Genomic DNA, 24,432 nt, shown 5'->3' on the forward strand with positions numbered 1-24,432 from the left:
ACACGTGTTGCTATGGACCAAACTGCATGCCCCCAAGTCCAACAAACCAGCACAGCTCTCTTCCATCTAAACCCCGTCCCCCAGGGCTGCAGGGGGTCCAGTGCCCACAAAGGCCACAGGGACTCTCCTCGGATCGACCTAGCCAAGTGCCTGCTCCTGAGCCTGCAGGCCAAACAGCAGCTCACTGAGACAAGAGGCGCCCCCCGCTCCTCAGCCAGGTCTCAGGGTGCTGGCAAGGGATCATGGGCATCCATTTTGCAACTCCAATTAAAAACACCCTTTCACTCTTGTAGAAAGAACCAGAGATAAGCAAACTACTACTATTAGAAGCACACCATTTTTATTCTCATTTTTTATTAGAAAACACTAATGTGTGACCCAATTAGGGACATGCTAGAGAAAACACTTCCTCCTACCTATCATCACCAAGTTAAAGTTCTTCACATAACATGAAACAAGGAAGAGAGCCAACCTGTCTGTAGGTGTCCTGGTGAACGTCATCATTCCGAGAGTCGTAATAGTGCTCAATAAAAGCAAAATATTCTTTCTGTTTTCTCTGGAGAGTGGCTGGTCTTCGGTCCACATTGGCAGGAAGGTAACCCTGGGGGAGAAAAAGAACAAAAACACAAAGTGTATATGGTCAATGCTGATTCCCCAAGTCTGGAATGGCATTCTGAAACTGGACACGGGGGAGCCTCAATGAGTTGTGGAAAGAGAAACAGAGATCAAGAAAATCAGCTAGCTGGCCTCTGGGGCACCAAACAGGGGCTCGTGCTCAGACACACGTGGCCTTCGCTGAGCCAGCCACACCTTGGGGCCATCCACTGGGAGTCAGAACGGAGCCCCCCGGCAGGCTGGTACCTCATGCTCTCCCAGAGCAGGGCTGAGATCAGCCCTCACTCTAAATGCCTCACGTGCCTCAAGAATTCAGAAGTCTGCATGCTCTTATGACAACAGAACATACGTGTGTGTTTGCACATACACACAACATATACAGAGGTGTGTGCACATACGTGTATGCACACGCACACACACAATATACATGCACCCACATACATATAGTCACTTATGCAAATGTTCTCCTCTCTCTGAACACTGCTGGGCACATGGCAGCTGCAGCCCCAGGACATAAAGTGAACTCAAATCCAGAAAGGCGGGCAGGTGCAGGTGGTCTTGAAGAGCCCAGACTCCAGGGCCACGCTGCTTGGTGTTTTGGATGCTTTTTTATTTTTGTTTCTACTTTTTAAATCAACATTATTGACATATCACACATAAAATATACCTCTTTTAAGTAAACAGTTCCGTGACACTGGACAAGGGTACACAGCTGTTACCTACACCCACCCCCCAGTGAAGCCACAGAGCACTCCTATCACCCCCAAACCCACCCTGGGCCCAGGGCAGGCCATCTCCACGCTCTGAACCTCGAGAGCCCAGGGAGCTGCTGGGCCCCTCACCAGGGAGCACACTGAGGCCTGGCCTAGAACATCATGCACACGGAATCATTTGGGGACCCACGTGTGGTTTTTACTTGGCCTACTGTCTTTGTGATCTGTGCAGACTGAAGTGTGAACCAGCAGTTACTTCCTTTGCTTACTGAGTAGTATCCCATGGTTCAGACGTAGCAGTTTGTCGGGTCATGACCTGGTTGCTGAACATCTGGGTTGTTGCTACTTTGGGGCTATTATGAATAAAGCTTGTTATAAATATTCTCGTACAAGGTTTTTATGGCTATGCACTTTGATTCCTCCCAGTTAAACACCTAGGAGGGGACTTACTGGGGCACCGTGCAGTTGCGTGTTTAGCCTCCTACAAAACTGCCAGACCTTCTACAAAGTGAGCATATGGTTTCACATTCCAACTAACAGTGTATGAGAATCCCAAATGCTCCACACCCTCCCTGATGCTTAGTATTGGCCGTGTTTAAACATCATGAGCCAGTCTGGGGCTTCAAGGCTGGCTCAGCCAGTGGAACACACAACTCTTGATCTCGGGGTTGCAAGTTCAAGCCCCATGCTGCGTATAAAGATCACTTTAAAAAATAAAATTAAAAAAAAATAAATAAATAAATAAAATCTTTAGACAACTACCATGTGATTTCACTTACATGTGGAATTTAGGAAACCAAATAGATGAATACATGGAAAGGAGAAAAAAACAAAGAGAGAAAGGGAAGCAAACCATTAGAGATGCTTAACAGGAGTGCCTTGGGGGCTCAGTCGGTGAAGTGTCTGCCTTCAGCTCAGGTCAAGATCTCAGGGTCCTGGGATAGAACCCCACGTTGGGCTTCCTGCTCAACGGGAAGTCTGCTTCTCCCTTCCCTCTACCTGTCCCTCCCCCTGCTTGTGCTCTCCATCTCTCTCTCTCTAATAAATAAAATCATTTTAAAAAGAGACAGACTCATAATAATAGAGAACAAATTGAGGGTTGAAGGGGCGGGCTAGATGGGTGTCGAGCACGAAGAAGGGCATTTGTCATGATGAGCACTATAAGGTATTGTATGTAACGGATGAAACACAAAATTCTACTCCTAAAATATTGCACTATATGTTAATTAACTGGAATTTAAAAATTTGGAGAAAAATAATAAAGACTCCCTTACAAAAAAAAATTTCTAATAAAATCTTTTTTAAAGATTTTAAAGTGATCTTAAAGAGATCTTTTTAAAAGATCTCTTAAGGGACTGGTGGGTGGCTCAGTGGTTGAGCATCCGCCTTTGGCTCAGGACAGGATCCCAGGGTCATGGGATCAAGTCCCACACAGGGCTCCCTGCAGGGAGCCTGCTTCTCCCTCTGCCTGTGTCTCTGCCTCTCTCTGTGTCTCTCATGAACAAATAAATACAATCTTTAAAAAAATAAAAATAAAATAAAATAAATAAAAAGATCTCTTTAAAAATTCTTTAAAAAAAATATTAGCCATTCTATTAAACAGTTTTCACTGCATGTCCCTACCAATTAATGACGTTGAACATCTTTCCATGTACCAATCCGCCACTGCTTCTCTTCTTTGGTGAAGTGTCCGTTCAAATTTTTTGCCCTTTTTTTTTTAAATCAGGTTGTTTGTGTTTCCAGTGAGTTTTAAGGTTCTGTATTCTAGACACAATTTACATATTACAATTATATTTTCCTAATCTGTGGTCTGCCTTTTTGTCTCAAAGAGCAGAAGTTTAAAATTTCTATGATCTCCAAACTTGTAAACTTTTTCTTTTACATTTAGTGCTTCTTCTATATAAGAAAGATTTTCTCCTTGCTTCTTCCCTTAATGTTTTAAAGCTTTACCTGGCTACCTCTTGCTCATCGCTCAAGCATCTCTTCCATGGTACTTCATCAGGAGGCTTGAACTGCAGTACACCCAAGGTGGGGCTGGTCACTCAGAGCCCCAGTAGCACCTGGCACGTGACTTCCTCGGGGCCAGCCCCTCACTGGGCCAGCCACATGGCAGCCAAATTTTTATTAAGTGAATCCATGTATGATGAAGCATGTGAATGGATGAACAAATATATCCTATATGGTACTTTCTGCCTTTTAAAATGCTCTCGCGTCTGGGGCGCCTGGGTGGCTCAGTTGGTTAAGCATCCGATCCTTGATTTCAGCTCAGGTCATGATCTCAGGGTCCTGGGATCAAACCCCATATCGGGCTCCATGCTCAGCACAGAATGTGCTTGTCCCTCTCCCTCTGCTCCTCTCTCTCTCAAATAAATAAATAAATAAAATCTTAAATAAAATAAAATGCTCCCACCTCTGTAGTAGCATCACTGTGTTTGCTGCTAAACACCTATGGCTCCCTTGTTCAAACGGAGCCTTGAAGATCCTCTGGGAACCACGTGTCCCTGTTCTCAACCCATAATCCCCTTCCTTCAGGACAGTTCTTGATGGGCCATCTCCTTGGCCACAGGGACTGACAGGCTCAGAGGTAGAGAGGAGACCCAATGCTGGCACAAAAGCCAGGCCCACCACTTTTCTTTGCAGCTGCCTGTGAATCAAAGAGAATGTCCAGAAGTGCACCTGGGTGGCTCAGTTGGTTAGGCGTCTGACTCTTGATTTAGGCTCAGGTCATGATCTCAGGGTCCTGGGATTGAGCCCCAGGTCGGGCTCTGCACTCAGCAGAGAGCCTCCTTAAGATTCTCTCTCTCCCTCTCCCTCTGCCCTCCCACCAGCTCACGTACCCATTCTCTCTCTCTCTCTCTCTCTCTCAAATAATAAATATTTTAACAATAATAATAATAATAAAAGAGAATATGCAGAGACTGGAGCTGTGTCAGCCACCCTGATCACATGGAGAACCGTGGGCTGCAGATCCACCGTGAAGATCTGAGTTGATGGAGCGCTGAGCTCAGAGAGCAGCCAGCCTTGACGATGAGATGGGTCTGAACCCAGCCACATCTTTCCAGATGTATGAGCACATCTGTTCTTTATCTTCCTTGAGGCATTTCTATGAACATCTATTCTATTATCGATTACACTCTCGCATACATTTGCTTTAACAAACTGGGGTCATACCAGTTAAGCTTCTTAATAAATATTGAAACAGAATGTATATGTGCACGCGCTCATCTAAAAAGTGTGAGATAAATAAATAAATAAATAAATAAATAAATAAATAAATAAAGTGTGAGATATTATCACAAACTGACCCATTTGAGGTCCCCTAGGAGCCCCCCAATCACTGTCCTTCACCTCCTCCCTGCACCTAAGTCCCTGACTGCTAACACTGGGGTAAATTTTGTCTAGTTCTGAATTTTGTATAAAGGGAATCATCTTTTCTGTCTGGCTGCTTAAACTCAACATGACATTTGAAAAATTCATTCAATTCTGTAACATGTTAAGAGTAGCCGATTTTCACTGCTGCCTGTTCCCATGTACAAAATCCATTCTACTGTTGACATTTGGGCTGCTCCCGCTCTCTGTTATAAACACTCCTGTTCCTGTCCATCGTGGCACATATACGCATCTTGTTAGATATGTACCAAGAAGGAGGACCCCTGGCCGCGCTTCCCTTTCACAGGCCCTGCTGCAGAATTTTCCAAAGTGATGACCCTCCCACGGAAGTGCATGCCAGTGCCTAATGTGTGTACAAGTGTAGCCCCGTTTTCCCTGAGGTCACCTCCCTCTCCCCGGCTCATCTGCATCTGAGTCCTCTGTGAGCATCTCCTCTTCCCCGCTTGCCTTGCCTTTTCTCCCCATTAATGATGTCTTTTGATGAAGACAAGTTCCTAACTTTAATGGAGCGTCTTTAATTAATCTTTTATGATTAGTCCTTCTCGTATCCTTTGTAAGAAAATGTCCTTTATCCAACATTCCGTGCCCACGCATTTCACCTTAAAACCATGCCTGGACCCCAGCTGTGGTTAGCCCAGCACACGCCAGCCTGCCACACATCGCTGGGAGTAACACTTGGCTACACCTTGGCCACGCCGACTCGTGTGCTAACTGCGTGGGGCTGCTTCTGTTCCACTGGGCACAGCTGAGCAGGCACAAAGCACACCGTGTGACCCACTGAGACCCTGCTAGCTAGTTCTTTCCAGAAAGTTTGCCAACCAGGCTCTTCAACACTGATCCTGAAGGTCTCCAATCATGTGTGTCCATACATGCGTGTATTTATACCTACCTTCCCCCTATCTCTGAAGGCTGGGACTCTCTTTCTCATGGTCCAGCATGCTAAGGTGCATGGCAGTGAGCCACAACTGATTCCTTCCTGACGTAAAATCCCCACAAGTCAACTATTCATTCAAGGAGAAACTAGATATAGTGAAGGCTCCTGATGCCTTATTCCCAAGCATCCCCGCCAGGAAGGGGCCAACCCGGGTCACGGGTGTCACCAGCACTGAGGACAGGCCCCCCTGAGGAGCACCTGCCCTGACACGTGTTCAGTTCATCAGAAGAGGTGAGAAAGGGACACACGCATTGGAGGGTCCAGCTGACTCACACTCACAGCTCAGCCAGTCGGAGCTCCTACCACTGGGAATTCGCCTCTATCTTCTGATCAGATGAGAGATTGCTAATCTCCCGAAGGGCAGATCGATTCTCATTAATTACAACAGCGACAAAAACAAGAACCAGCCCTCTGAGTGTACGTGTCCGAGTGCCTTCCGCCTGCTGTGCGGGCTCCATGAGTCCCCCGCCCGAGCACATCCACCAGCAGGCCTCTGCAGCCAGCACCACCCGGAATATCCGGTGCAGCACCCAACATGGGGCGGGGCGCCCTCCCTGTGGGGAACCCGGCCCTGTCCCTGCTGGGGGGCTACCACTCCAGGCGCTGGTCACACCTGACGGAGGACCTGGTCTCATCACGACAGTGACAGCTTCGGAGACAACCCACCTAGGGACCAGGAGGATCCACCAGTGCCTCTGACTTTACTGCTACCTCCAGACCCCAACATCTCCAGAGAAAAAAAACACTTGTCCTGACGCGGCTATGGCCACAGGCTGAGTAGGTGAAGGGCCGGCTGCTCACCAGGCATGAGCTACGGACAGCAGCACCTCCAACCGTGCTTTGTGGACAAGCTGACGTCATTCTGTTCACAGAAGAGGAAAAGGCTCAGGAGTTTCGTTAAGGTGCCCAGGGTTACAGGGCCTGAGGGCACGCTGCAGCCAGAGCTCAGGCCCGCTGCCTCCCCGCCCTCTGCAGAGGCACCTGCTCAAGTCACAGACACTTAGGCAACATGACCCTGCCCTGTGGAGTCATCTACACACCACACCACACTACACCACACTACACCACACTACACCACACACACTGTTCCCTGAGCTCCACGCATGTCCTGGGCCATCGGACCCTTAGACGCTCAGACCCTGGGCTCAACACCGGGAGGTAGAGATGCTGAGCGCAGCCCCGCACTGAGCTCCAGCAGCTGCCAAGGCTTCTATCACGCCCCTGCACAGAGGCGGACACCCTCCCCGCACGGCTGCCGGCCCCTGGCTCTCAGGTTCAGGGCCTCTGCAAACTCCCTGGGCCTGAGGCTCTGGCCTCCACACAGGCTCAGCAAACACCGCCCCGGGCCAGATGCAGGAGCGGAGCAGCGGGGCAGCGGGGCCAGCGCCTGACCCCAGCAGTGGGGCCGGCCCCCAAGCTCTTCGGGTCTGTGCTCGAGGGCCTGCGGCAGTGTCCTCAGCACCATGCTGTCTCCTGAGCGTCTGCCCCCGCAGCATCAGGCCTGCCCACTGCCTGTGCCAGGGCTCGTGCGCTTCGTGGCTGGCACTCAGCAACCTGCAGCGCAAGGCACGGGCACACGCGCTGCCCTCGGCGCACGTCTCCTCCAGGGGTGCAGCAGCTGGCAGCGCGCCTCCCCCAGGCCCCTGCACTCCTGCCACCCAGGCACCTGCTCTAGGCGACCCCAGGACCAGGACCGCAAGCTCCACAGGGCGGGCGTCCCCACGCTATGCTCACAGCTGCTCCTCTCCCAGAGTGCTGCGGGCACACCACAGACGCCCGACGCAGACCTGCTGCACAATGAATGTGCCAACGGGACGTGCAGCGATACTACCATACCCCGAGGAGGGCCACGGCCCTGGGGGTCTGCGCTGCCGCGTGACAAGTAAGCACCGGTAAGCATCCGGTTCTGGGCTTGGTTAGGACTGGTTTGGGGTGGGCACCAGTGTTGGAGAACAAGGTGGGGAAGAGAAACAGGGCAGACGCCCTAAGAAAAGTCACCCAACTACATCGAGTGCACCAGGCAGCGTGTCCAGGCTGCCTCGGCGAGGCCAGAGCACATGCGGTGAGGAGCGTGGACATGTGCAGCAGCCAACAGGGAGGCCCCGTGTGCCAGCCCGGGGCCCACCGTCGATCCGGCCCAGTGGGGCAACCAGGGAGCCTCATGGGCTGCCGTCCATCAATCCCACCCCAAGCCACTGAAGGGCTCTTACTGACCGTGAACGAGGATTCACACATTCCCCTACTCCCAGATTTTAACTTCACTTCTTAAAAGAGAAATTCTAAAAGGCAGCACGCCATAATGGGAACCAGGCAATAAAAAGCCTCCCCCCCTCCCAACACACTCCTGACACTCCCATTCCTAAAGGAAAACACACATATGCAAGTTGGGGCCTTCAGATAATTAAACCAGACTGGAAATTATGCAAACGAAATATATTCAAGTATGCAATGAATTTTAAATGACAGAACTACAGAAAACTTAATTGCCGTATTAGCATGCTATAAAAACACTAATCATAAACGTAAAACAATAATACCTGCATATACTTATATAAAATTGTCCCAGTGACACACGCATCAAGTGGCTCCCTCCCGCGGGTTTACGTGCGAACCTACCTTGACACACCTCAAGAAGACAGGGTGACGCCAGCACCTCACTTATCACTTGTAACCATTCTGCTCAGTAGCATAAATGTTCAATGTTTAATTAGTTTTTGTTCAATGTTTCTGAAATAGTTATTACTAAGTGGGCCAAAAATACGATTTTCTACAGTGCTAATTTTTAAAAAATTACTGCCATGCTTGCATGGAATTTAAATGTTAAACAGCATTAATGGTGGTTTAACGATATGTCCTAGACTAGAGTATATGTTAGTCCTCCGTAAATGACAGGAGCCAAGTTTCCCATCTTTCTTCATTAAAGGAGCATTTCTTACTCATCCATTAAGAATAGGGCTCTTCAACAGACCACCAGGATCACGTTAATGACAAATCGTTAACATACTGGGGGAAGAAGTCATTAGTTTGCCAGGTCTTGAAGTAGATTCATATTCAAGTGCAGCTTTAGTTGTCTTCTTCAACAGGACAAATGACAGATTCTCCTCGGTCCCTGGGTTCAGGGTCCCGGAAGCGACAGGCGGGGCCGGAGTCAGCCTCACCCATGCCATTGAGCCTCCGGGGCACTACCCTCTCGGTCAAGCCCAGGCACCTCAGCCCAGGCATGCTGCTTCCAGTGGGTCCTGTCTCCCGGCTGGTCCGTGCATGCCCTGCTGTCCCACGTGGAACTCAACCTGGCCACATGTGAGAATCCCTGTGGACTCCAGACACCTAGTTTCCCAGGCACCACTAACGTGCACCCAAGATGAAAAAAACACAGGTCAAGAGGCAGCCCAAAGCCCAAAGCCATCACGTCCTTGCTACCCTCACCCTTTCTCAGCCTAGCGTTGGCTGGAATTGGTACAAACCCCGATGCCTCAGTCCACCCCAAGGCTCCAATCTGCTCTGTGGGCCCAGACCCCAGGATCTGCAAAAGCTTCCCAGGAGAGTGGAATGTGAAGCCTGGGATTCAGGGAGGTGGCCTTCACTTGGGGGACCCTTCTCCACACCCCCATGGCCCTGACATGCCTGCTGGGTTTTCTCCCCACCATGTTCCAAGATTCCTCTGTGACCCAGCACTCGCAAAGGGCCTGGTGGCCGAGGGCAGATGCAAGGGAAACACTCGCTGAGCCAGAAATAAATGATTAGCATCCTTCACGGTGCTCGCCAACTCTTCCGCTACAGAAAACATGCTTCAGCTGTCTCCTTGGGAGTAACCAGGAGGCAAGGTGAGGCTCACAAGGCAGCTCCTGGGTCAATGTTTAGGGGATAGGAGATGATGGCCCCTCAATTCTGACCTCCTTTCCCTCCCCCACCCCCCACCGGCCATGCCCATGTTTGACTAGTACCCCTCAACCTGGTGGTTCCCTTCCCCTGGATGCCCAGAGCCCATCTTACCTCCAGGGCATAGAGCACCGTGCAGAATGTGCACAAGCCTGTCTCTCCAGGCTGTCTGGGGGCACTTGAAGGCTGGGGTAAGACTACTACTCCAGCCCAGAGCATGGTGAAGAAACGAGGAGCATGTGTCCCCTGAATGGGGAGTCCAGCCCCAAAGAACCAACCAGTGTCCCACTACAGCAGGCCGAGTCCCACCCACCCCCGCTCCTGCAGCCTCTAGCCCCTCCTCCCCTGCCCAGTTTTCTGTCCTGGCTGTGCACCCCCTCCTTTCAACAGGCACACTCTTCCACCTCCTGCCAGGCCCTGGTTGTGATACCGACCTAATTGCTCCTGCAGCTCGGCAGCCAGAGACCACCACTTCTGCAGGGATCTCTCGCACGTGCACAGCCCGGCACACAGCAAGCACTCAACAGATACTGTGAAACGAGCAAAAAAGGACAGGAAGAGACACAAGGTGAGCAGTTCCCTGGGGATCTTGACTCCTGAGAGAATGGATGAAATCCCAGTCTGTCCTGGGGGAGACCAAGGAAGGCAGGGACCCCCTCTGTTTTCTGCAGGCCCCATGAGGGACAGAGACTTGATCCACTTCCCTTCTTATCTCCCAGCACCAGACACAGTGCCAGAGACACAGAAAATTGCTCAAGAAATACTGATCAAATGAATAAAGGCACTAGCCAAGAGACCTGTCAAGAGACTCCGGCCTTCCTGCTCCAGAAACAGCCATCCCATCCCCATCCCCCTGTCCACCTCACTCAACTCCTGCAGGTGCTGGCCTGCTCCTGGTCCCCAGCTACCCCTGGCTCCCCACCCCTCCCTAATCCAAGCAGTACACCTGCCATTCCTGGGGAACCAGCTCTCCCTCCAACCCCAGCTGCATCCCCCAGGCCATACACCCTCCCCATCTCCCCGACCTGAGGACACTGACACACCCTTCAAGATGCTCCAGAAGCATCCCACCTTCACCAAGGAGCCTGGCCTGCCATCCACAGGGGTAGGCACCCTGCCCTGAAACCACCCCTCCCCTCCTAAGTGCTCTCCCCCACTCTAGACAGACAGGCTTTGCTCACTGATGCCAACACTTTTTTTTAACTCATCTATCAATCCACTCCTATACTAACGGGGTCCAGAACCACCAAGTTCACCTCTGACCTTCCCAGTCCCCAGCCTCCTACCTGTAGCACCTGCCAACCCTGGGAAGGGGCTGTCCGTCCTCGGCATCGCACGCCGCTGCTCTGCTGCTGCCCTGCCCTCCCCTGCACCCCATGCATCCCACTGAGCAGGATGACCTGACCCAGTTCCTCCTGATGGGGAGGGCAAGGACCTCATTCATCTCTGTGTCTGGGCAAGGAGTCCCTGTGGTCAGTTAACGGGTCACGCAAGTACGTGTACCTGAGAAGCCTGGATGATCTTTCCTTCGCATCCCCAACATTCCTGGTTACAGACTCTACCCACCTACACCCTCCTTCCCATTCAAACCAACAAAGTGGAGCCCCTGCCTCCTCCCCGTTCTACTCCTCTGCCCACTGAAGCCCAGGTCACATGCCTGCCAAGCCGGGCCCTGTGCAGCACACACAGGGTAGCTCAGCTACGACGGACACAGACCAAGAACCAAAGGAAAGGAACAGGGTGAAACAACTCAGGAGGGCTCTCCACCCAGAGGCAGCACAGCCTTAACAAATACAAAACTGCACTAGAAGGTCTTAAACGTATTTTCGTCAGAACGTCCTACAGTTCCATCTAAAAAGCTTGTAACCTATCCTAGAGGACATTTGGAAATGTAGATACAAATGCTTAAAATAACAGACACCAAACAGAAATATAAGCAATTGTAGCAGGTCTAATTTTAATTGCAAGAGAATATTTAATCTATAAATATTCACTGTTGAGAACGGCATCTGCATTTAGGATTACGAGGTACTAAGCTACAAATTTATTAAGACTCATTAGTAAGAAACAGTCTTTTAAATACTGAAAGTCAGACTCAATTTAGAGTGAACACTTAAAGTTCTTTACTGATTTAGCAACAAAAATAATTTAAAAAGGGATAAAGGAGAAGACGGTCTACAAACTACCCCAAAGTTTTGAGCAGGACCAAACTCACTTCTGATACCAACCCGAGGGAAGTACCAGGGAGTGTGCTACAGCCGCCCCACCTGCCCACCCGACCCCCTCCAGGAGTCTCCGCAGTGGGCAGTTCAGGGAGGAGGAACCCAGAACCGCAGCCTCCATCACAGAATCACAGATACTTTTTTTTTTTTTTTCACAGATACTTTTAGCACCAACTTCTCCCCCTAACATGGCTACTAAAGTACATTAAAAAAAAAGAAAGAAATTGGTCAAACATATTTTGCTGTGATGGATTCTTAAGCACTGAAATAGTCTATGCTGGATACTTTATCACAGGTTTGAAAATATTACAAAGATTTTTAGAATAATAAAATCGGAGAAAAAGAATACAGCTGTCATAAATAATTACTTCTCCTCATTCTCTGCCAGCCTTGTCAAACCAAGCTTGAAATTAAGCAAAGGATGGAAAATGTCACCTTAGCTCAGGCAAAGGCCCTGCTCACTGCCGCAAAAACCGGGTGCCTGTCTGGGCCACGGCTGACGGGCCACACTCCAGGCCAAGCCAAGCTGATGAGCAGGCCCGCAGAGACTTACTGAGAGAAGCTTCCAGGTGATGGGACGAACAGGCTTAGGAATTCCGGACCAGCTCAACTTGCGTAATTCCTCTGTTGGCAACAAAGAAGACAAAGAAAACAGGGTTTACAAACGGTTAGCAGACTCCCCATGGGGCTTTGACATATCTCATCAGTGTTCCTGGCAGGAGGGGGCCCCAGGAGTGAAACCAGAATGAACCTAAGTGATAAAGATTTCTGATACTGATTGTTCACAACATACGAGACAAGGAGTTACCTCCACTTTGTCACCTGCCTACATTTAAGCCATACAGAGTGCACCTCTGCTAAATGCATGACAAGTGTCCCCAGAGCCACCCTGAGACAGGTGAGGTGCCACACACCTCCCTCCAGGAAGCAGTGCAGCCCAAAGCGGGGGCTCCCCTCCACACACCCCCTCCCTTGTTCCCTCTCACTATTTCTCTCCCTCTGCCACCACCACCACCACCTGTCCCCACCTCCACCGCCCTCCCAGGGCTCCCTTCTTTCCTGCATCCTGCCTCACTCTCCCCATTCATTGCCTATGAATAGGAGGAGCTCTGCTCAGGACTGCTTTTGAAAGAGATTATTTAATGGAGATAAGTGTGTGCTCACACAGCACTGATCAAGGGTGTAGCCAGGTTACTTATACACATCAAGGACAACACGGTCTTCAAGGTGGACTAGTACAAGTCACTGCTGCCTTCACAAAGACCTACAGGTGGGAAGGTCACAGAGGACTAGGGCCGGCCAGGAGCAGAGGAGCCAGGAGCCCGGTGCAGAGCCTCCCGAGGGCAGTAGAGGGCACAGCAGGGGCTGGGGGGTGAGGAGATGGGCCTCTGAATTCCGTAGGACCTTCTGTGTCTCCCCGATGTCTCAGCCACGTGCCCCGAATGGCTAGAGAACACATTTCAATTTACAAGTATATCAACGCTCAGTCAATCCCACTGAAACTGAAGTAATTATTTCTTTCCTTTAAGTTAGGAATCCACCATTAGGCTCTTCTCCTAACAGCTAGGAGCTCATGATTAATACTAGGAATAAAAGAAACGATTAAAGAGACTTTGGTAATATAATCAACAAAATACAAAGTCCTGACATCTAATCTTTTTCCAATTACTACAGTCTAAGTAAAATAAGTACAGAATAATTGGGCGATGGTACCGGCAATAACTTGCGCTTTACAGCAGAATCTCAGAAAATATCGAATCTTCCCCTGCACCCTGAGGATATTATGAAAAGCAGGAACCTAATATCTGAACACCAATAATGTAATGTTTACCATCATGTTCCCAGGGCCTCTCCTCCCGCACAAGGCTGGTTTTCTGATTATGGTTTATATGAAGAAAGCCAAGAGAAATCTCCGTTGTGTTTTCCGAACCTGTCTCCTCATGGAGGAAACTCACAAACATGGTGCCGGAGGTGTGTGTCCGAAGTTCTGAGTGTGCCAGCTTTAGCATTAACCAGGCACCTTCACGGACACTATTCGCTCCGCATGGCAGCCTGAGCTCATCAGGGCTGTCCCCACCGTGTGAATGAGGAGCAGGCTCAGAGAGCTTAGTGACGCAGCCACAGTGGCCCAGGAACTGAATGACCTTCACATCCCAGAATCTCTCCACTCTATTAACTTCCATTAGTAAAAAGGCTTCATGTGACACAGACCAATCTCACTCATGAATATGGACAAAAGATCCAAAACAAAATCCACACAGATCAAAACACAACCCGATGTTCAAAGAATAGTATGTACAGTTTACTCCAGGAACAGAAGAATGGCTCTGCGCCAGGAAATCTTGTAGCTTTATCAACGTGTTAAACTGGATTGATGGGAAAGTCACAGGATCATTCTGATAGATGTCCAGGGCCTGTTTGTCCCTCCACCTTTCTAGCAGAATCCGGGTTGTATAAAGTGACAACCCACCCACCCCCACCCTGGCAGCCCTGGTAACAAGAGGAGTCAGCCTGGGGGGAAGCTGAACCCACCACTCTGAAGTTGGAACTGACTGATTGTTGCAGAGCTAAAGCTTGCCCTCACCTGGGAGGGACTCCACAACGGGCCTGGGACCCCATCCGAGCTGTAAAGAAGACAGCAAATTAGCTGTGGGCTGCTGAGAAGAAAGCCCCTCCTTGCTCTTCAGAAATCTTCTGGGGACACACCCTCTATGCCTCCTCTGCAGGCTGTAGGGTCCGAGAGGAGGCTGGGGCTGCTGCACTATCTGGCACCAACCAGCCTGAGGAGGAAGCCAACAAGGAGGTGCAGCAATGAGGCCTGAGTTCAGCAGGAAGATACAAGAACATCCCGAAACCAAGAGCTTCTCCCACCAGCAGCCAAATAAACAGAAAAGGTTACAGGCATAAGCTTAACAAAAATTGGCCACTACCATATGAGGAATACTGTGAAGGTTTTGCTTAGAGACATGAAGACACAGAGGAAAACCCCAAGCTCACTGGCAAGAGCTGGTATTCAGGAACACCGCCTCCAGGCTGGGTGCTGGGCAGGCAGAGGGCATGACATGAGGGAACAGCACACCCAGCCCTATGCTCAGAGAACCCAAAGCAAATGTAAAATTACAACTGGACTCAGAAGAAGTAAGGCTGGGAAAGGCAATGGGGGAAAGAATGTTTACCTAGCAGGGAAGGTTTTCTTGAGGAAATGATAACTGAGAAAAGACCCACAGATGAGGAGAAATCTGCGGGAAGAGGGGCTGGAGGGGGATATTCTCAGCCCTGTGAACTGCTAAGGCAAAGCCCTGGTCTCAGTGAGAAAAGGGATCAGAGGGGCCAGTGGTCCCAACGAGACACTTGATGGGCTGCTTCTGCAGCCCAGTGCAGAGGTGATGGTGGCTCGACGAGAAAGAAGAGCAGTAAGCAAGCATGTACCACTGGATCTAGCCTCAACACTACAATGCTGTCGACTGCCACTTAAAAATTCTTTGAGTTCAACGTAAAGCCAATAAAATCCCAGTGGGATATACCATGCATGTTCTGAAACCTGATAAGTTGACACTAAGCTCACCTGAAAGAGCAAATGCATAAAAACAGCCAATAAAATTTCCAAAAAGAATAGTGTGAGAGGACTTGCACTACCAGATAAGCAAATTTGTAAGAGATCTACGGTACTTAAGACCCCAGGGTTCTAGCAGTGAGACTATGCAGAAAGATGAATGTAACAGATGAATGGCTCACATCAACCCTGCACATAGTTATGATTACAACAGCATTTCAAATCAAGGGGCCATCAGCCAATGGTGTCTAAACGATACGGCACCTATTTTTCAGAAAAGGAAATCAGACCATGTATCTTACCATGAAAACCTATTTCCAAATGATTAAAGCTCCAAAGACCTAAATGGAGTATGTGTACATGTAATGTGCATGTGTGTATGCATGCATGTGTAAAGGAAAGATAAAAAATACTGTAAGAAAATACAGAGGAATATTATGTTATTTTCAGATGGGAGAAAGGCCTTCAGGCAAGTCACAAACCTCAGAACTATAAATAAGGTTAACAAACTAATTATATAAAAAGTTTGAAAGGACTCTGGCGAAAACCACTATAATGTTAAAGAAAAAAAAAATGACGGATATGGGGTGCTTGGGTGGCTCAGACAGTAAAGCATCTGCCTTTGGCTCAGGTCATGATCCCTGGGTTCTGAGACTGAGCCCTGCATCTGGCTCCCCACTCAGCAGGGAGTCTGCTTCTCCCTCTCCTTCTCCTTCTGCCCCTCACCCCGACTTGTGCGCTCTCTCTCTCTCTCTCCATCTCTCTCAAATAATAAAATCTTTAAAAAAAAAATGAGAGACTTGAAAAATGTGTTAACATACAATACAAAAAGACTAACATCACTAATACATAAAGAACATGTACAAAAGAATGACCAACCTATACAAAAATGGAAAATTCACAGAAGAGGAACTAGAAATAGCTAACAAACGCACAAAAAATAGACACACACATACTCTCAAAGGTGATTAAATAACTACATCAGTAGAACAAGAAATCTGTCACATATTGAATAAAATTTTAAATGAATAATACCCAGTATTGATGAGACTGTGGGTGAAGAGCCACTCTCTTACAAGTCTGGTCTGAGTGCATATGAACAGAACTTTTTCTTGGTCAAATTGTTTCTTTTTTCTTTTTTTTTAAGTAGGCTCCACACCCAGCCTGGAGCCTATTGCAGGGCTCGAACTCATGACCCTGAGATCAAGACCTGAGTTAAAACCAAGAATTGGATGCTTAACCAATTGAGCCACCCAGGTGCCCCTTTGTTGGTCAAATTGTAAAGGTATATAACATTTGAGAGGCAACTTCACTTGAAGAAATCTGTTCCACAGGGACATTTGTAAGGGGTTATTCATAGGGTATTCATTTGAGCCTTGTCATAAGAAAAACTAGAAACAATCAGAGCGTCCATTAATAGAGAGATGATTAAAACACCATTACATCCACACATTGGACTATAACACCACCATGGAAAAGAATGGATGCCTTTCTGGGTGGGTATGGAATAAGTCTGTGAAGACAGAACAAGAGCAAGGAGAGTACAGATGCACTATTTCTTTTTTTTTTTTTTAAGATTTTATTTATAACAGAGAGATAGCAGGGAGGGGACAGAGCAAAGGGAGAGGGACAAGTAGACTCCATGCTGACCACTGAGCTTGACTTGGGGCTCAATTTCAGGACCCTGAGATCATGACTTGAGCCAAAATCAAGGGTCAAATGCTCAACCAACTAAACCACCCAGATGTCCCACACTGAGTATTTCTGTAAGTGTACACTGGAACCTGGAAACATAGTCAGCCTTGGGGGAGGGATCCAGAGAATGGCTCAAGGGCAATGGAAGAAGTACCTTTCGTTGTGTACCTCATTATGTTCCTACAGAGCTACAAATTCCTGTGGCATTTCCAACTTTACCTCCAATTTTTCAAAATCCACCCAATCTTCCAGGCCCAGCTCAACCTCTGCCAAATCTATGAAGCCTTCCTGACAACTCCAGGCCTCACCCAATTCCCTCCTCTGTGAGTGCCAGAACACCTGGGGCCAGCTAAATGCCCACTCTACAGTGCTGTGTCTGAGCATCAATCTCACCTCCCAGAAGTGGCTTATGAGCTCCTGCAGATCGGATGCCATGATTCTGTTCCTTTGCATCCTGAGGCAGAGCCTTGCAATAGCCTGGCAGTAAATGCTGAAGAAAAGAACATCCAGTTCTTTCCTCTACTCCTAGATGTGGTGTCTTTTGGGGGAGAGGCAGGGATGGAGCGTCATATTTTTTAACTGACATACAATTTGTAGGCAGTGAAAGAATGAATGTAGCCACCTCCCCCCCCCAAAAAAAACAAGATGTAGAACATTTCTATCACCCTTTTCTGTAATTCTTCACCCTCACTCCAAGTTAACACCTTCTGATATCTATCACCATAGATTATCCCTGCCTGATGTTAAAATCCATATAAATAGTACATATAGATTGTACTTGCTTGTATTCTGCTTCCTTTGCTCATAATATGTCAGAGTCATAATGTTGCATGTACAGTGGTTTATTCTTCACAAGCAGAAATACTAATCTAAGCTATGAATACATCACAATATGCTTACACAGTCACAGGTAGCTAGGTTATTCACAAGATTTCATGATTGAAAAGCAGCTATGACCATTCTTATGATCTTATGTTTTGTGAATCTCTGTTTTCATTTCTATCAGGCAAACATGAAGGAGTAGAATTGCTGGGTTGTATGACAGATACGTATTTACCAACTGCCACATGGTCCTTCAAAACGGTTGTATCATTTTACACTTCCCACCAGCAATGTATAAAAGCTTCAAGTGCCTCACATCCTGGTCAAAATTCAGTGCTGTTAGTCTTTTATTTTAGCCATTCTAGCAAGTGTCAAAGGTATCTCTTTACAATTTTAATTAGCAATTCTGTGATGACTAATGATATTGAGTGTAATCAGATTTTCATGTGCTTACTGGCCATTTCTATACCTTCTATGATACTTATCTTGAAATCTTTTACCCTTCTCTTTATTGAGTTGTTCATAATCTGATCTGCTTCTAATGATAGATTTTTCTCCCAATTCTAGGTCATATTTCCTGTTTCATTGCATGCCTGTGATTTTTTTTTTTTTTTTTTTTTTTTTTTATTGAATGCCAGATGTGCCAGTTATCAATTTACGGCCTCTGTGATAATGGAACTGAGTCTTGTAAATACTTCTTGGCTGGCTGGCATGATGTCATCTTTCTCAGCCCAGAGTGAAGGAGGGACATTAAAGAAGAAAGGGGTCTCCTCCCCCAACTTCTCCTATGCCTCGTTCACCAGCTTCTGGCACACAGTTCCCACAGCGAGTGTAGGTGCTGGATCTTCTTCAGAACATGCTTCTCCTGCATTGGGTCCCTGCAGAGTCCTCAGGTCCTGAGCACCCAGGCTTTTGCCCACATTCAGTTCCCACATTACCCTGATGTGGGACTCAAGAGAGAGCCAATTTTCAGTTCCCAGTTCCTACAGCAGGTGATGGTCAACAATACCCAGCAGCCATGCCTCTGTGAGCTCCAGGGATGATTCAACTTATTGCTTCCTGGGGATGCTTTCCCCTGCTCCAGAATCTTTCACCCACTCATGAATAGGCCAGCGCTCTGCCAAGGCCTCAATGGGGCCCCTCTGCAGGTATGCGGGCTCTATCTCTGTGGAACACTCTGCTCTCCAGCACTGTGCTCCATACGCTCTGTCTCAGATTCACCAGGTTCAGTTTCTGTTCCCTTTCTGTGCAGCAGCCTGAAAACAACTTTCAAGAGTAAACAGAAGTAAATGAGAAGGTCACCTTGCACATTTCCCTTCTCCCAGGGACCACAGTTCTGCACCGCCAGTGACACAAGGCCTAGAAACAGTTGTTTCACATACATGATCCAAGTTTCTGTTTACAAACAGGAGAGCAAGTCCTTTGGCAGCTAATCTTTCATGGTTAAAGCCAAAATCAACTAACATATTTTTAAAGAACTGTTTTTATCTATACTCATCAGGGATATTGGTCTCTAGCTTCTTTTCCTTGCCAATGTCTTTGTAAGGTTTTGGTATTACGGTTATGGGGCCTGCATAAAATGAGCTGAGGTTTTCTCCTCCTTTCTTTCCCGAGACATCTTTTGAAGAACTGGTATTATTTCTTCTTTAAATATGTAACGGAATTTGCTAGGAAACCATCTGACCCTGATATTTTTCTGGTGTGCAGGCTTTAAAAAAAAAAAAAAAAAAAATATATATATATATATATATATATATATATATATATATATATATATTTGAGAGAGAGAGAGAGAACAGGAACAGAGGGAGAGGGAAAGAAATCCTTAAGCAGAGCCCTCACTGAGCACAGAGCCCGATGCAGGGCTCAATCTCAGAACCCAGAGATCATGACCTGAGCCAAAATCAGGAATCAGATGCTTGACCAACTGACCTACCCTGGCGCCCTTGGAGGTTTTTTTATTACAAATGTTTTTTAGGGGGCACTTGGACTTGTGATTTCCACCCAAGTAATGATCTCAGGGTCTGAGATCAAGCCCCACATCTGGCTCCACACTCAGCAGGGAATCTGCTTCCGATTCTCTCCCTCTGCCCCTCCCCCTACTCTGATTTATGCACATGCACACACTGTCTCTATCCAAAAAATAAATCAATCTTATAAAGTTTTTTAACTGGCATAGGGATATTAAGGTTTTCGCTTTCTTTGGCATCCATTTTACTAGGTCACATGTTTCAAGGAATATGACCATTTCATGTCAGTTCTTCAATTTATTGGCATAAAGTTGCAAATAATATGTCCTTACTTTTTTTTAATGATTTTATTATATTTATTCATGAGAGACACAGAGAGAGGCAGAGACACAGGCAGAGGGAGAAGCAGGCTCCATGCAAGGAGCCCGATGCAGGACTTGATCCCAGGACCCCGGGGTCACATCCTGACCGAAGGCAGACGCTCAACCAATGAGGCACCCAAGCATCCCACAATATGCCCTTATTATCTTCTTAATATCTCTAGGTCTGTAGTGGTGTTTTTCATTTCTGATACTGCAATTTGTGTCTTCTCTTTTTTTTCCAATGATCAAATCTAACTAGAAGTGTTTACTGATCTTCGCAAAAAATTAACTTCAGATTCTGTTGATTCTTCCTATTTATCCATTTTCCAATTTATTAATTTCCACACTTGTTTTATTTCTCTTTACTTGGTTTCATTTAATTTCCTCCTCTTTTCCTAGCTTCTTAAAGTGGAAGCTTTGATCATTGATTTGAAGCCTTTATTCCTTTCTAAGATACACATTTAAAGACATAAACTTCCTTCAAAGCACTGTTTCACCAGCAGCACACAGATTTTCATATGTTTTGTCATTATCATTTAAGTCAAAACAGATTCTCATTTTCCTTGTGATTTCTTTGATCCATGAGTTATTTCTAAGTATGCTGACAAATTTCCAAATATTCAAGAATTTCCTGGGCATCTAATTGCAAGACTGATTTCTAAATTAAAGCATTTGGTCAGATGAACTTGGTGTTGTTTCAATCCTTCAATATTTATTATGATTTGTTTTGGCAAAGCATATGATCTATCCGATGAATGTGTCACATGTCCCTGAAAAGAATATACTTTCTTCGGTCATCCACATGTGGTAGATAAATCAACAAGATCCAGTTGGTTGACAGTGATACCTTCCACATCTTTATTGATTCGTATCTTCCACATCTTTGCTGATGTTTTAATTTACCTATTCTATCAACTACTCAGGGAGAGGTACTAAAATTTCTGCCTGTGATAGTGAATTTGTCTATTGCTCTCAATTTTTGCTTCATGAATTATGAAGTACACATACATTTAGGATAGATACATCTTTAGTGAGCTAAATCTTTTATCATTACGAAACATCTCTATCTCTAATAAAACTCTCTTTCTAGATGTTTGCTTCTCCTTATATTATAAGCAAACTAGTTTTCTTATGATTAGTACTTGCATGGAATATCTTTTTCCACCCTTTTATTTCAACTGCCTGAATCTTCTTGTTTAAAGCTTGTGTTTGGCTTTCCTTTTAGCTTTCCATCCCTGTATTTCTTGGAATCCAGGCTGTAAAATCACTAGAAATGCAAGAAAAACTTTAATAAGTAGAAAGTGAATGAGAAATAAAGAGCGTATCTGCCTTCTCCAACAATGAATGTTTTCTGAAAATTAAAATTGTGTAATGTTTTCATGAAAACACCAATATCATTCCATGGTCATCTATTCTTTAAGGCTTTACTTCTCAATATAATTCCCAGTTGAAAAACTCCCATAGCAGACCCCCCAGGACCAAAAGAAGCAGGGAGGTAGGAGAGAAGTACAGAAGAACAAATACTCATTGTAGACTCAATGGACCTGGGTTCAGGGGCCAGCACAGCCAACGAGAATGTGTGTGGCTTCAGACAGTCCCCTTAATCTCTTGAGCTCCAATCTCTTCCTCTGAAACATGGAATAAATTAAAAATACCAGCCTCAGAGAGTCACAGAATTTTCACCAGGCACAGAGACAATACATGAGAGAGCATTTGTGAGCTGTGACACACTCCACAAATGCAAGAAGATGATTCTGCTATGCTTACTGATGTAATTATTCAGCACACTGCGTGAACCCAAACCATGAAGCAATCGGGACTCATTCGTCCTAATTGGATGTAAAATACCACATTTGAGACCGAACCAGAAATCTGTCACAAAATGGTATATGCAAAGAACTCATAATTGTAAGCACCGTTTTCAGAAAAGCCAGGAATAACAGAAAAATCAACTCCTAATTTACGCTATTTTTTCCTAACACTCATCTCTTTTTAGTCGGTTTTAATTCCGATTTTTAAAAATCTTTTATAGCAATAAAATCTGGAAGAAACACTGAATAAAAATAAGAAATGCATGTACATTGCAATCACTTAGGCTTAAATGTGAATCTAATCTAAAAGCTGAGCACTCACCAGCAAAAGGGTCTGCAAAGCAAGCACATTTCTTGCTCCTAAAAGCCACAGTCCAGGAGAGGCTCATAAATCAGTCCACTTGACCAACATTTATCGAGCACCCACTTTGTGTAAGATGCCCCAGGGGCCAAAGCCACTTAAATACTGGCCCTACTTAGAGTCTGTCATACACATTCATTTACCCAGGGAACATCGACCAACACTTACACCAACCGGGAGCTGAGTGAACCTTGAAGGGTACAATCAGACCCATTCCTACCATCCAGGGGCCCCATGGGTGGGTAGAGAGAAAGAAGCCAAAAACGCAAGCATGAAGGAGGACTGCATGATAAAGCTGCACAGGTGACATGGGACATCAAAGCAGAGGTGACCTCCCCTCGGAAGGGAGATGTCCTGGAAGATTCCCAGGGAGCCGCTGCTTAAGAGGCACTCTGAAGCCTAGTTAAAACCCAGAGAGATTTCTCTCTGCCCGCACCCTAGACCTCACCGACATGGTGGTAAAGGAACAAGGTCATTAACAAGGACAAGGGCACGAAGGAGGAGACACAGCAGACAGAGAAGTGGCAACTTGGAAAGATGGATGGAAAGGAGCCAAGGGGGGAGCTCCCCAGAGCAGGGACAGCTGAGCCCACCCACTGCCTGTGGAGGGAGGCCCAGCAGAATGGGGGGTAGCCAACCAGGGCCCGGGATCCCCAGAAAGAGCTGGGTGGCAGCAGAAGGGGGAGGAGCTGCTACCTGGGGATCAGAAGGCAGTAAGAGCCCCCACCCAGGCAGGAGCCCCTGCCTCCCCCCCCAGATTAATGACCTTGGGAAAAAAGAGAACTTACCAGGAGTCCTCACGGCTCAGGCTCAGTCGAGAACCTGAGTCAAAGAACAATGAATGCCAACATCCCAGAAATGGAGGTTAAGAACCGGGGGAGAGAGGGAAGGAGAAGAGGCCACAACCCTGTGCTTCCAGAGCAGAAAAGTAACACCTATGGCTCAACTGTAAGAATCTGCAGAATCTGCACAGCATTTAGAAAGTACCCTTCTGGCACTTTCTTTCATCAAGAGGTAAAGTATACCTGCAATCCTGAGAGCTCTGAAAAAGATAGGGAGAGGGGCCCCTGGGGTCTCCTGCCATTTCCTTTGCTCACAGACTTAAGGACCTGCAAGCTACCAGCGAGAAAACACATGGCCAAGCCAGCTGCGTTCTAGACTCAGCTGCGCTGCTACATTTCAAAACCCCCCAAAGAGAAATGCTTTAAAAGGACTGAAAAACTAAAACAGAGACTCTTTTTATTCTAGAAACTGCACTATGCTTAACAGTTAAGTTCATTTAAATGAGATAAAACACATTTCTAAAAATTAAGCATATTACTTGCTTTCAAATATCCCTTCACAAGACAGAGCTGCTCGGACCAGCGACGCCTCCCACAAAGGAGCCACAAACCTACATCCACCTTCCCTGTCAGTACCATGCTCTGCACCCCCATTTACTGCCACATATGACACTCCTACAATTTATAAAATAGACAAATAATGCATCTCCCATCACAGGGGCCCCAGCACAGTCCCTTGGCAAAACAGGATTCCTCCCTCGCATGATTTCAAAACCAATTCCAGGAAGCATTTTATTCACTAGAAGACATTAGTCATGTCAGAACCAGAAAGGAATAGTATTGTGTGTATTTACATCAAAAAGGATTCTGGTAATCTCACTTATTTTCCTGTCATTTGCTTATGGTGCCCTTGGTCTTGCTAGTTTTAATGTAACTGTGTGTATAACAACTAGAATTCTTTTCGTTTCTTTTACTTTCTCTCATTTTTATAATTTACCTCAGTGAACACACCCAATTTATTTGCAGTGGGGAAAACAAATCCTACCAAGACAGAAGTCACTGTCAGCAGTGCCAGGAAAATAACTTTCCCCTCCTCTATGGTACGTGTCCTGCTTCTCCTTGGCCCTCCCATCTGCAAAGTTCGAGGCCACCTGCCCAGCCAGGCCTGCCCTTGAAGGCAGATCCACTCTACAACTCAGCATGTCCTCACTATCAACTGCTCTCCTGCACAAGAGATTTCTCTTCCCTGCAAATCAGCAGGGGAAGCATCTGGGATGGCTTGAGGCATTCCTACAAGGACACCAATAATGTGCTTGCCCCTGA

General features: G+C 46.9%; 1 protein-coding gene across 3 annotated transcripts in view; it reads right to left on the reverse strand.

Moving 5' to 3' along the window:
* TBC1D22A (TBC1 domain family member 22A) overlaps positions 1 to 24,432 on the reverse strand; it is a 334,941-nt gene that overhangs the window by 231,509 nt on the left and 79,000 nt on the right. For all 3 annotated transcript variants that reach the window (XM_072843502.1, XM_072843501.1, XM_072843500.1), the window contains exons 5-6: positions 12,307 to 12,377; positions 473 to 601 (exon numbers count right to left, since the gene is read on the reverse strand). In XM_072843502.1, coding sequence (XP_072699603.1) covers positions 473 to 601; positions 12,307 to 12,377 — 200 coding nt within the window. The remainder of the gene's footprint in view (positions 1 to 472; positions 602 to 12,306; positions 12,378 to 24,432) is intronic.

The sequence above is a fragment of the Canis lupus genome, chromosome 11, assembly GCF_048164855.1.
Source record: "Canis lupus baileyi chromosome 11, mCanLup2.hap1, whole genome shotgun sequence".
Classification (NCBI taxonomy): Eukaryota; Metazoa; Chordata; class Mammalia; order Carnivora; family Canidae; genus Canis; species Canis lupus.